General features: G+C 41.2%; 1 protein-coding gene across 1 annotated transcript in view; it reads left to right on the top strand.

Annotated features, from left to right (window-relative positions):
* Positions 1–13,322, top strand: part of IQGAP1 (IQ motif containing GTPase activating protein 1) — a 113,523-nt gene extending 100,201 nt beyond the window's left edge. Inside the window, exons 34-38 of the mRNA XM_055277198.2 lie at positions 2,169–2,381; positions 3,385–3,551; positions 5,552–5,674; positions 8,042–8,150; positions 11,105–13,322. Coding sequence (XP_055133173.1) covers positions 2,169–2,381; positions 3,385–3,551; positions 5,552–5,674; positions 8,042–8,150; positions 11,105–11,218 — 726 coding nt within the window. The 3' untranslated portion in view covers positions 11,219–13,322. The remainder of the gene's footprint in view (positions 1–2,168; positions 2,382–3,384; positions 3,552–5,551; positions 5,675–8,041; positions 8,151–11,104) is intronic.
* Positions 13,323–13,713: the final 391 nt, after the last annotated feature.

Below are 13,713 nucleotides of genomic sequence, written 5' to 3'. Positions count from 1 at the left end.
ACTCTCAGGCTGGACTGCAGTGGCGTGATCTTGGTTCACTGCAACCTCCGCCTCCTGGGTTCAAGCGATTCTCCTGCCTCAGCCTCTCTAGTAGCTGGACTACAGGTGTGCACCACCACGCCTGGCTAGTTTTTATATTTTTAGTAGAGACAGGGTTTCACGATGTTGGCCAGGCTGGTCTCAAACTCTTGACCTGAAGTGACCCACCCACCGTGGCCTCTCAAAGTGCCGGGATTACAGGTGTGAGCCACTGCGCCCAGCCATAGACCTCTGTTTCTCATTTGTCAAATACGGAAAGTAAGTCAAGTCATTCATTTTCAAATTTTAAGCATGGTAATCTGTTTCATTAAATGACAACTTACCTAAAAGCCCAGAATATAAAGCAGGTACTCTGCTACTCTGGAGCTACTCTGACAGCCAGCAATGGGGCATCTGAAATCCAGCCCTATAGGACTCTGTGATGCCTCTGGCAAACTCTTGAGGCTGTACAGAGAACTATTTGGAAACCATTGTTTTAAATGAAGTCTCCGCTGTCAGTTGCTGTGACTGATTACTGATTAGATATGTGTGAAAGGCAAGTAAGGACATGTAAACCAATACTTGAAACACGTTGAACCTAGAAAGAAATTTGAAATAAGGAAGGAGGAGCCAGTCTTTATAGAGAACCTAGTATGTGTTTGGTGCTCTCACCTCTGTTCTTTCATTTAATCCTTACAATATTCCCATGAGTCGAGTCTTTTCATCCTTATTTTGCAGATGAGGAAACCAAGACCCTTACAGGTTAACTGGCTAAGATCATCAGCTTGTAGTGACAGAACCAGAGGTGGATCCAGTTCTGTCTGCCTCCAAAGCTTATGCTCTTTACATTATGTGATGCAGAGTACTCTTGACATTAGAAAAAAGGGGACTATTGGGAAAGGGAATTGCTCCAGTTAGGGGGAATTACAAGTTTGAACTATAAGCCATCCCGAATGTAAACATCCCAGTACAAACAGTTCAGAATATGGCACCAGAGCCATGGTCACAAAGATTTAGGATCTGTCAGCACAGAGGCGGTCATTGAAGTATTGAGAGTAAACAGAGAGAAATGGTCACAGGTCACGTGGAAGTACCAAACCATGCATAGAGCAAGAAGACAGTGCAGAGAAGATGAGCAAGGTGACAGAAAAGGCATTGGATTTTGGACAGGGGAATGGTAATTGGTGATTGAGAGCAGTAAAGAAGAAAGTGCTGAAATAATGAAACAGTGAGTGTAGATCATGTGTTGGACAGGAACAGACAATGGACGGTGGCTATGAAGGATGGCATCTGTGAAGGATGGCAGTATCAAGGGAAGGTGTTTCCCTGTTACGATTGTGGTGTCTGCAGCATGTTTGAAAGCAGAGGCAAGGCTCGAGCATGATTCCACCTGGACAAAGTGACACAAAGAATTAGCAAGGATTTACTAAGCACTGGTCTTGTTGTATTAGTATAGTTATAACATTTATACAGCTATGTTTTTAATAAAATTAAATGGCTTCCATGTCTCAAAATGTGGTAGAGAAAAATGACTTTGTAGCCAGTAGAGTCTAGTCTCGGTGATTGTACCTGAGTCCAGGAAAGAAGCCCTAAGCACCTAAGCAGTTGTGTGATTTTTTGTTTGTTTGTTTTTTGTTTTTTTGAGATGGAGTCTTGCTGTGTCACCCAGACTGGAGTGCAGTGGCACGATCTTGGCTCACTGCAAGCTCCACCTCCTGGGTTCACGCCATTCTCCCGCCTCAGCCTCCTAAGTAGCTGGGACTACAGGCACCTGCATCATGCCCGGCTAATTTTGTTTTTGTATTTTTAGTAGAGACGGGGTTTCACCGTGTTAGTCAGGATGGTCTTGAACTCCTGACCTCGTGATCTGCCCACCTCGGCCTCCCAAAGTGCTGGGATTATAGGCGTGAGCCACCACGCCTGGCCCAGTTGTGTGATTTTGTAGATATCATCTCTTCTAGGTCGAAAGAGATGTGCCTCTGCTTCATGCAGTTTCTCATCTATCATTTGGCAGGGGACAGAATTTGTTTCCTTCTGTTTCAAGGTTGGAGTTTAAGAACTGTATAAGTTCAGGTGCAGATGTGCTATATAAATTCAAGTTTAGGATTAGTGTGGTAAACTTGCTAAGAACTTCTTTTTCCCATCTGTAGGAAGCGGAACATCAGAGAGCCATGCAGAGACGTGCTATCCGTGATGCCAAAACACCTGACAAGATGAAAAAGTCAAAATCTGTAAAGGAAGACAGCAACCTCACTCTTCAAGAGAAGAAAGAGAAGATCCAGACAGGTTTAAAGAAGCTAACAGAGCTTGGAACCGTGGACCCAAAGAACAAATACCAGGAACTGATCAACGACATTGCTAGGGTACTGCATTTGGGGGACAGAGGGGAACGGCCTTGTTCAAAGCTGAGAGGCTTGAGAGACAGTAGCTGTTCAGATAAGAGCATAGCTTCAGTTCATGGGCAAATTAGTGCCCTCCTCTCTGAGAAACCATATCTGACTCTCCAGCATGAGGGCCTTGCCTGACGTGAGGTGGCTTATTCCATGGCCTAAATTACTAGGGAGAGGACCTTAACTAGAGCCTCCTATGACCTTAAAGAATTTGTCTTCAGCCTTAAAGAATTCTTCCAGATCTTTTTCATGATTACTGTGAAATATAAATTCACATCAAGTTGATTAAATCATTGATTTGTATGAATCATCTCAAGCGAGGGGCTTTGGTAAAGACTAAGAGTTTAGGTGTTCTATGCTGTTGCACTAAGATAATATTATGCACACCTGGGAACTGGTAGTTGATGTATTATAGTTCTCTTTTTCTCCCTTTCCCAACAAAATATTTAAGAGGTCCAAACCAGCTTTGCAAGTAAATTCTAAAAATGTGTAAGTCTAAATGTAACACATTTCCCTGCTAGAAAATACAAATGGGGGAAGAAAATTTGAGATCTGAATTTCTCTGTTAATTTGTGAAAACAAATTACTGCCTGTTGAATGTATGGTTAGGTCAGGCACAGTGGCTCACATATGGAATCTCGGCACTTTCTGAGACCAAGGCAGGAGGATCGCTTGAGACCCCATCTCTACAAAAGAAAGTTTTTTAATTAGCCAGATATGGTGGCATGTGCCTGTAAGTCCCGGCTACTCTGGAGGCTGAGGTGGGAGGATCATTTGAGCCTGGGAGGCTGAGGCTACAAGAAGCCATGATCTCAACCACTGCACACTCCAGCCTGGGCAACAGAGTGTCAAAAAAAAAAAAAAAAAAAAAAGGTAAGTAGTCATATTTAAGGCAGAGTTAAGTATTGCTGGGTTCTAGTGTGAAATGGTAATGATACCTGTCGTTATTTTTCTAACTTTAATAATTATGTCTCAGGATATTCGGAATCAGCGGAGGTACCGACAGAGGAGAAAGGCCGAACTAGTGAAACTGCAACAGACATACGCTGCTCTGAATTCTAAGGCCACCTTTTATGGGGAGCAGGTGGATTACTATAAAAGCTATATCAAAACCTGCTTGGATAACTTAGCCAGCAAGGGCAAGTGAGTATTTTTTCTTTTTTAAGAATCAATGTCAGGGAAAACAATTAGAGTGAGGAGAAAGCAGAGGCAACTGAAATGACACTGGAAATTTTTACTTAAAATACACTGGATCTATTTATTGCATTAGTCTTTTATTGTACCTCTAATCATTTGTATAATTGCCTAATTCCATTTGTAAGTGTATGATGTAAATAGTGGGTGGGGGATTTCATGGATGCTTATCGCTAAGTATTCCTTTTGCAAAATATCTTCTTGGGGCCTGTCAAGGTGGCCCACACCTATAATCCCAGCACTTTGGGAGGCTTGAGGTGGGCGTGTCACTTGAGGTCAGGAGTTCAAGATCAGCCTGGTCAACATGGTGAAACCCCATCTCTACTAAAAATATACAAATTAGCTGGACGTGGTGGCACGCGCCTATAGTCCCAGCTACTTGGGAGGCTGAGGCAGGAGAATTAACTGAACCTGGGAGATGGAGGTTGCAGTGAGCCACGATCCCATCACTACACTCCAGCCTGGGCGACAGAGCAAGACTCCGTCTCAAAAAAAAAAAAAATTCTTGGCCTTAGAAATTAAAATCATGAAAAGAGATCATCTAGTGGTCCCAAAATCACTTAAGGAATATTATGCAAATTTGGATCCCCTTGCCCCTCTCTATACTTCCTGGGGACAAGATCACAGGCTCTGATTTTTTTCCTGGGTGCTGAGGAAGGTCTGATCCAGCCTTCTTGGCCCTGGCCACAAACTATCAGCATGCTCATTTTACAGGGAGGGAACTGAAAACCCAGAGAGGTGGGTGGTAACAGAGCAGGTTTTACTTGTAGGGTAGTTTATTATTTATTCCTAACTTTTTAAGAGTTTTCAAATCTCAGAAAGATTGAATAGAACAATAAGCACCCATATGCCCTTCACCTGGATTCACCCATTTTAACATTTTGCCATATCTGCTTCCCATCTCCCTGGCTCGTGCGTGTCCTCTGTTTCTCTCTCTCCATGGAAGACTCCCTGGGGTCAGGCAGGGCTGATGGGAAGGGATGAAAAACAGGCCCACCTAACCCTGCTTGCAGATCTGACTCCTGTGAGCTTTTGACGTGTTTTCATTGTTCTTTGCGCACTTCCTGACTTTCTGACACAAGATGTTTCATGTTCAACCTGTAGTTTCCCCTCTCCAGGCCCAGAATGAACTGTTTCTCCAAGCATCCCTGGTTTCTTTGAATGAAGACTGGTATTTAGAAACCAAGATCTAGAAATAGGTGTGTTCACTGCCAGATTTGTCATGGCCTCCAGGCCTTCTAAGCAGACAGACCTAGATTCTCATTTTTTTTAATGCTGCATATTATTCCATTATACAGATAGATGTAACAATTTACTTCAACAGTTCTCCACTGATGAACATTTGTTTCCAGTTGTTTGTTATTATTTTTTAAATTCTGCAGCAAATAACCTCTTCTACATATGTCATTCTGCAAATGTGGGCATATTTCTGAAGTTAGCACTTCTTGCCTTGATTATCCTAATAGCCTCCTAACCTGTTTCTTTTTCCTTATTCTCATTCATCTGTAATTGCTGTGCTGGCTTAAACGCTTTTTAAAAGTATTTATTTGATGATATTTTTATTTTTTCCCTACACAGCTAAGGGGCTTAGAGTAACTCCTTCACTCCTGGGATTCAGTACCATTCCCTCAGGCTGGCATATGAAGCTCTCATAGTTACTTGTTAGGTGCCTAAGTTCCCAGAAGGACATGGGAGGATTAAGACATTGTTAAATTCATGGGCGTATTCTCAAATATAATTTAAACTAAAAATAGAAGCAATTTAGTAACATTTCCCCTGTTTTGCAGAGATATTGCCTAGGCTAATTCTAACATTTGTTTGCCATTTTAGAGTTGGTGTGTTACTTATGTCTGGAAGTTTGGTTTCTGACATGTTTCCTTCAGTTACCAATGATGAAGATTCAGAGTAGATGGTTATTTATAGAAAGTGACATGATGTGATTTTTACAGAGTCTCCAAAAAGCCTAGGGAAATGAAAGGAAAGAAAAGCAAAAAGATTTCTCTGAAATACACAGCAGCAAGACTACATGAAAAAGGAGTTCTTCTGGAAATTGAGGACCTGCAAGTGAATCAGTGAGTCTTTGCTTTTTGTTTTATAAGTTGACTTTTATTTCTACATTTATCACATCTTTGCCTTTTTGTCTTCATTTCTCTTTTCTGGATGGTTACTTGTAGTATTTTTTTATGTATTTATATATTTTTATGTGTAGAATTAGGCCTCATACTCAGAGTTAATTTATCATAAAAGAGTTTTTCTTTTCCTTGTTTGTAGAACATTTGTCTCAGGTCATGCTCACTTCTTTGGGTCTGATCTTAATTTTTCTTCATTAAAGCAGGAAGCCATTCTTTGGATTTCTTCTGTTTCTGAACCAAGAATAAATTAAGAGTAACAATAAGAGGAGTTTGCTTTATTCCACTTACAGCTAGGAACCAGGCACTTATCTTCATTTTCTTTTCTGGGAAGTATCAGCTTGCTTTGCACCTGGTTCATGGACCTGACATGTCATCCTCCCACAGGTCCTGGGCCCAGCGTCATTAGCAAGCATTTATTGAGCATCTGGTCAGTCAGCCCTGTGACCTCAGGCTACTGATCTTTCTCTTCTTTTGTCTGTTTGGGGGGGAAAAAAACAATTTTTAAAAAAAGAACCTTTTACATTTTTCTAATTCTAAAATAATATGTATTCGTTATTAAACTTTGAAAATACAGTAAAGCATAAAAAAGAAAACACCTGTAATTCCACAAGCCAGAGATAACCACTGAAATTGTTTTAATTATTTTTTTCTATTCACATAAAGATTATCCACTACTCACCCACTTATGTATTTAACTACTTTATATATATATATTCTTTTTTCTTCTTCTTTTTTTTTCTTCTTCTTCTTTTTTTTTTTTTTTTTTTTTTTTTGACAGAGTCTCTCTGTCCCCCAAGCTGGAGTACAGTGGCGCGATCTCAGCTCACTGCAGCCTTGGCCTCCCAGGTTCAAGCAGTTCTCCCACCTCAGCCTCCCCATTAGGTGGGACTACAGGCATGCACCACCACACCCAGCTAAGTTTTTGTATTTTTAGTAGAGATGGGGTTTCACCATGTTGGCCAGGCTAATCTCAAACTCCTGACCTCATGTGATCCACCCACCTCAGCCTCCCAAAGTGCTGAGATTACAGGCCTTTATTATTTTTATTATTTATTTATTTATTATTATAGATCATTATTTTCCACTACTGTTCAAGTGCTTACCTCTATTTGCCTTTCTTCTTTTTAATTTGCTTTTATGGGCTTAGAAACTAGCCAACTAAATCTGATAAAATTACTTATCACTTAAGATAAATATCTTTAAGGAATAACCTGTGAGGTGTTGAGATGTTCCAGTTGAATAAAATGCACGTGTGTTTCAGTGCATGGGTTTTTGTGACTTCTCCTTTAACTCTCAGTGACCTTTTTGCATCTTTCATGGTTCTCAGCCCTGTTCGTAATAGGTAAGGCAGCTCCAGAGTTGAGTTCTGGAAGTGGTGCTACAGCATAATCCCTTTTTTTTTTTTTTTTTTTTTTTTTTTTTTTTTTTTGAGATGGAGTCTCGCCCTGTCACCAGGCTGGACTGCAGTGGCACTATCTCAGCTCACTGCAACCTCCGCCTCCTGTGTTCAATCAGTTCTGCCTCAGCCTCCCGAGTAGCTGGGACTACAGGTGCATGCCACCACGCCCAGCTAATTTTTGTATTTTTAGTAGAGATGGGGTTTCACCATGTTGGCCAGGATGGCCTCGATCTCCTGACCTCGTGATCCGCTCGCCTTGGTCTCCCAAAGTGCTGGGATTACAGATGTGAGCCACTGCGCCTGGCTGCATAATCCCTTTTCCTTTTGGCCCCCCAAAATTTCCTGGCATGTAACATGTTGTGAATGAGTGATAACTTAAATATGTTTAATAATAACAATTAATCTTTGGTAATACTGAGTGTGCTTATATACACAGCACCTACTCTTTCTAGAAGACCTCCTCCCTTGGTGCTTTTTATATGGACCCCCTTTTGTTTGTTTACTTCTCCCAGTTCTCAAACATGCATGTATTCAAACACGCATACCGTCTCTTTCCACCCCCGTTTCCTCCATTTTCTCCTTTTATCATTAGGTTTCATTTTTGGCCATGTGGAAGTGAAAAGATGTCATCCCTTCACACGCCACTTGTGGCACTCCTCAGTGGTTCCTCTTTCATAGAATGCAGGTGCTGCAGGCAGAGAGAGGTTGCCATTCCTCTCTCCAAGTCCCAGAGCAGATGGTACTTACGCGTGGCAATCCATGCTGCTTCAGCTGCAGAAGTACTTTCGACCTGTATTTTCTACCCCTTTTCACCCTTGAAGACTTGGTTCATCTCCTTTCCCCATTTCACAGAATATTTTTATATGAGAACATAAAAACCACACCCTTACGATGTTATCTTTCAACAGGTTTAAAAATGTTATCTTTGAAATCAGTCCAACAGAAGAAGTTGGAGACTTTGAAGTGAAAGCCAAATTCATGGGAGTTCAAATGGAGACTTTTATGTTACATTATCAGGTGGGTATGCACCAGCAGGAACCAAAAACTTTCTGGATGAGATTCTTGTCCAAGTAGGAGAAATAGATAAAAGAGGAGACTCATCTGAGGAAAGCTGTCTACATTCAGCAGTGAGCTAGGCTCCACACTGGGGGGAAAGAAGCTGAGGGTTTCAGTGTGTCTGGTTTGGTGTGTGCACTCTGGAGAGCTTTTGCAGATGTAAATCTTCAGAAAACATTTATCCGAAGCCTCCACTTAGTGCTGCCACTAAATTGAGCTGATACCTTGGACTTGAACAAAATGCGTAAGTACACATGCTGACATTGCAAAATTGTAAGCCCACTCAGTAGCTTGAAATCTTTTTTCTCATTTTGATTTGGTATAGGTACTTAAAAGTTAGATGCACTTCTGACAAGGTGTGTGTAAAGTTTATGTTTGTAAACCGAATCCTATCTTAAATCCAAAAAGAACTCGGAAGTAATTCATTTTTGTAGCATAAAGATCCCTAAGTTTTATTTTGAAATATCTGATTTTTACACGTTAAAAAATAACAGGGCATTGAGAGGATTCCTAGGTGACATCCAGACTCTTTTAGCTTTGTGTGTGTGGTACCGGTTAGTCTGCTCCTGTCTCCTTTCTTGCACTGCTTCACGCAGCCACGCCCTGCCAGCCCGGGCAGGTGCCTTCCTGTGAATGTACATTTGGGCTTCTGCTCATGCTGCCCTCCCTCCCCTCCCCTGCCTCCCAATCCTGCCCCTTTTGTTCCTCCATCGAGTACTTCCATGTGTGTGCCTCCCCCAGCCAAGCCATAATAGGTGGTTTCCCCTTTGCTTCTGTAGCCCTTGCAGACATCCTCTGTTTACGGCAGGTGTTGACTTACTTCCCCTCTCCCTGCTAAAGCCATAAACTCCTTAAGGACAGGTAGCATTTCTTGGTCATCTTAGTTTCCTCCTCAATGACCAGTAGACCATTAAAACATGTTAGCTAAACAAATGTGAAGTGATTTTGTGATGCACACAGCTAACTAAAGTACTTCCACCAAAAAAAAAGAAAAGGAACCTCTTATTCCCTGAGTTTCACCAAATTATTATTTTTTTAAATTTTAATTTTTTTTATTTACGTGGAGTTATCAGAACATATTTTTATTTTTAAATTTTTTAACCAAATCGTGTTAGGCCAACCAGTCTGCCTGTGGTAATTTATTAATTTATGTACAAATTCATTAAATGTGGGGTGACTGCCAGGTGTGGGGTATTCTGTTAGGCACAGGTCCCAGCAGCCCTCTTGGAGCCGCTAGGATTTTTCCAGCAGATAATTTAACTTGTGGGGTCCTTTCTTTTTTGAGTGGGGGGCAGGCAGAGTCTCGCCCTGTCGCCCAGACTGGAGTGTAGTGGCGTGATCTCCACTCACTGCAACTTCCACCTCATGAGTTCAAGTGATTCTCCTGCCTCAGCCTCCTGAGTGGCTGGGATTACAGGCGCACACCATCACGCCTGGCTAATTTTTTTTTTTTTTTTTTTTTTGAGACAGAGTTTCGCTCTTATTGCCCAAGCTGCAGTGCAATGGCACAATCTCGGCTCACTGCAACCTCTGCCTCCCAGGTTCAAGTGATTCTCCTGCCTCAGCCTCCTGAGTAGCTGAGAATATAGGCGCACACCACCACGCCCAACGCCCAGCTAATTTTTGTATTTTTAGTAGAAACAGGGTATTCACCATGTTGGCCAGGCTGGTCTCTAACTCCCGACTTTGTGATCCACCTCCCTCGGCCTCCCAAAGTGCCGGGATTACAGGCGTGAGCCACCACACCCGGCCTTGTGGGGTCCTTTCAAGCCTTTTGACCCTTGCTTTCTCATCACTACTCTTCTAAAGTTTAGAAGTGAGACCACTCAGATTTCTTAAACTTGTTCAGGACGATGGTGAAAGTAGCAGGAAAAGTGGGAGCATTGCAGTCAGATCTGGATTTACCACTTCCATCTCTGTCCTATCGTGCAAGTCATTTAACATCTCTGAGCCTCAATAGCTCATCTTTAAAGTTAGAATAATCGCACCTCATAAAAATTTTTGTGAGGACTTTAAAAGATGCTATTAATGTGCTTACACAATGCCAAGCACATGGCAGACACCTAATAAAACATCAAGTTCTCTCTTTTCCCCTTGTCTTCAGGACAGAAAGTGTTCTCACGTGGAACAGAAATTAAGAATCTAGCAGATAGTGGCTGGGCGTGGTGGCTCATGCTTGTAATCCCAGCACTTTGGGAGGCCGAGGCAGGCGGATCACGAGGTCAGGAGATCGAGACCACAGTGAAACCCATCTCTACTAAAAATATAAAAAATTAGCCGGGCATGGTGGCGGGCGCCTGTAATCCCAGCTACTTGGAGAGGCTGAGGCAGGAGAATGGCGTGAACCTGGGAGGCGGAGCTTGCAGTGAGCTGAGATCGCGCCACTGCACTCTAGCACTCCAGCCTGGGTGACAGAGCGAGACTCTGTCTCAAAAAAAAAAGCTAGCAGATAGTGTTGAGGTGACATTACTATCCTTATCTCATTTCCCCGTGCTTAGTATATTTCATCATAAGTTTAAATGCTTCATCTTTTCCAGATTTATTAAAACTAGTGACCCATAACATGGATGAAATGGGAAAATGTCATTGTGACTTCTGAAATAAAAAGCTTAGATGTGTGTGGCAACTGAACATGTTTCTTTTTCTGTCCATGTATGATGAATTTTGATAGGAACAACATGACTTCCTAACTCCAAATCAACCAGAAGCCTCCCTTGGCCAATGCGCCCTATTGCTGCAGCTCTCAGGCTGGTTGTGCAGTGGGTAGTTTCCTAGCTAGGAACCTTTCTTTTGCCCCAGTTCACATCTGGCACACAAGGCAGGCCTCAGTCCATCTGGATCCCTCCCTACATTGTGTCCTTTTTCCTTGTTCCACAGACTTGATTAACTGTCAAAGTGTTTTGTTTTGTTAATAGGACCTGCTGCAGCTACAGTATGAAGGAGTTGCAGTCATGAAATTATTTGATAGAGCTAAAGTAAATGTCAACCTCCTGATCTTCCTTCTCAACAAAAAGTTCTACGGGAAGTAATTGATCGTTTGGTGCCAGCCCAGAAGGATGAAGGAAAGAAGCACCTCACAGCTTCTTTCTAGGTCCTCCTTTACTCATTGGAAGCAAAGACCCAGCCCACAACAGCACCTCAATCTGATACACTCCCGATGCCACATTTTTAACTCCTCTCGCTCTGATGGGACATTTGTTACCCTTTTTTCATAGTGAAATTGTGTTTCAGGCTTAGTCTGACCTTTCTGGTTTCTTCATTTTCTTCCATTACTTAGGAAAGAGTAGAAACGCCACTAAAATTTCTCTGTGTTGTTACAGTCTTAGAGGTTGCATTACTATATTGTAAGCTTTGGTGTTTGTTTTAATTAGCAATAGGGATGGTAGGATTCAAATTTTTCTCATTTAGAAGTGGAAGCTATTAGCACCAATGACATACATACATACAAGACACACAACTAAAATGTCATGTTATTAACAGTCATTAGGTTGTCATTTAAAAGTAAAGTTCCTTTATATTTCTGTCCCATCAGGAAAATTGAAGGATATGGGGAGTCATTGGTTATCTTCCATTGTGTTTTTCTTTATGGACAGGAGCTAATGGAAGTGACGGTCATATGTTCAAAGGAAGCATTTCTAGAAAAAAGGAGATACTGTTTTTAAATTTCATTATCAAACTTGGGCAATTCTGTTTGTGTAACTCCCCAACTAGTGGATGGGAGAGTCCATTGATAAAATTCAGCTACTCAGATAAATTCAGAATGGGTCAAGACACCTGCCTGTTTGTGTTGGTGCACAGAGATTGTCTTGATTCAAAGAGACAATTCACTCCATCCCTATGGCAGAGGAATGGGTTAGCCCTAATGTAGAATGTCTGTTTTATATCTTAAGAGTGCCTTATTAAAGTATAGATGTATGTCTTAAAATGTGGGTGATAGGAATTTTAAAGATTTATATAATGCATCAAAAGCCTTAGAATAAGAAAAAGTTTTTTTAAATTGGTTTATCTGTATATCTGAACTCTTGAAACTTATAGCTAAAACACTAGGATTTATCTGCAGTGTTGCAGAGAGATAATTCTGCCTTAAATTGTCTAAAACAAAAACAAAACCAGCCAACCTATGTTACACGTGAGATTAAAACCAATTTTTTTCCCATTTTTTATCTTGCTGCCCACATTGTGCCTTTTATGAGCCCCAGTTTTCTGGGCTTAGTTAAAAAAAAAAAAATCAAGTCTAAACATTGAATTTAGGAAGCTTTTGTTCTTGGATAAAAAATCATATACTTTCTTTTTTTTAAAAAAACTTTTTCCAGGAAAATATATTGAAATCATGCTGCTGAGCCTCTATTTTCTTTCTTTGATGTTTTGGTTCGGTATTCTATCATAAATTTTTAGCATTTAAAAATTCACTGATGTACATTAAGCCAATAAACTGCTTTAATGAATAACAAACTATGTAGTGTGTCCCTATTATAAATGCATTGGAGAAGTATTTTTATGAGACTCTTTACTCAGGTGCATGGTTACAGCCCACAGGGAGGCATGGAGTGCCATGGAAGGAATCGCCACTACCCAGACCTTGTTTTTTGTTGCATTTTGGAAGACAGGTTTTTTAAATAAACATCTTCCTCAGATTAAAAGATGATGCTGTTACAACTAGCATTGCCTCAAAAACTGGGACCAACCAAGGTGTGTCAGCCCTGTTTCCTTAAAAGAGGCTATCAATCCCAAAGGCCACATCCAAGACAGGCAATAATGGGCAGAGTTTACAGCTCCTTTAATAAAATGTGTCAGTAATTTTAAGGTTTATAGTTCCCTCGACACAACTGCTAATGCAGAATAGTGTAAAATGCACTTCAAGAATGTTGATGATGATATAGAATTGTGGCTTTAGTAGCATAGAGGATGCCCCAACAAACTCACGGTGTTGAAACCACGCAGTTGTCGTTACTGTTATTTATTAGCTGTAGCATTCTCTGTCTCCTCTCTCTCTTCCTTTGACCTTCTCCTCGACCAGCCATCATGACATTTACCATGAATTTACTTCCTCCCAAGAGTTTGGGCTGCCCATCAGATTGTTGCTGCACACAGTTGCCTTTGTATCTCTGTATGAAATAAAAGGTCATTTGTTCATGTTTGTGTTTTTCTCAGTTTCATTGTTAACAGTTCCTGCTAAACACCTTGACTAGAGTGAGATGTGATAGTTAAAAGCACAACAGCAGACAACCCCTTCCTTTTAAAGGAGAAAACGTAAGTCCACCATCAAATCACTGAATGTCTCAAAGTGACTTTTAATGTGAATGTGTGACTTTAGCCTTTTTAATGAATATGCTTATCTTCACCATAAAAAGAAGGGGGTTGCCGGAACCAAACACCATTTGTCACTTAATTCTGATTGACTAACGGTGGAAAGTTTAAAATTGCAACAGCATTTAACCTTTTTTGACCAGCACACTCGTTGAGCACATAGACTGCCCCTTAGGGGGTTCCTATGTTACATGTAAGTCACCAGAAAAGACTAGGG

Source organism: Symphalangus syndactylus, chromosome 5, assembly GCF_028878055.3.
Source record: "Symphalangus syndactylus isolate Jambi chromosome 5, NHGRI_mSymSyn1-v2.1_pri, whole genome shotgun sequence".
NCBI classification, from domain to species: Eukaryota; Metazoa; Chordata; class Mammalia; order Primates; family Hylobatidae; genus Symphalangus; species Symphalangus syndactylus.
This window is presented reverse-complemented; position numbering and strand designations above follow the sequence as displayed.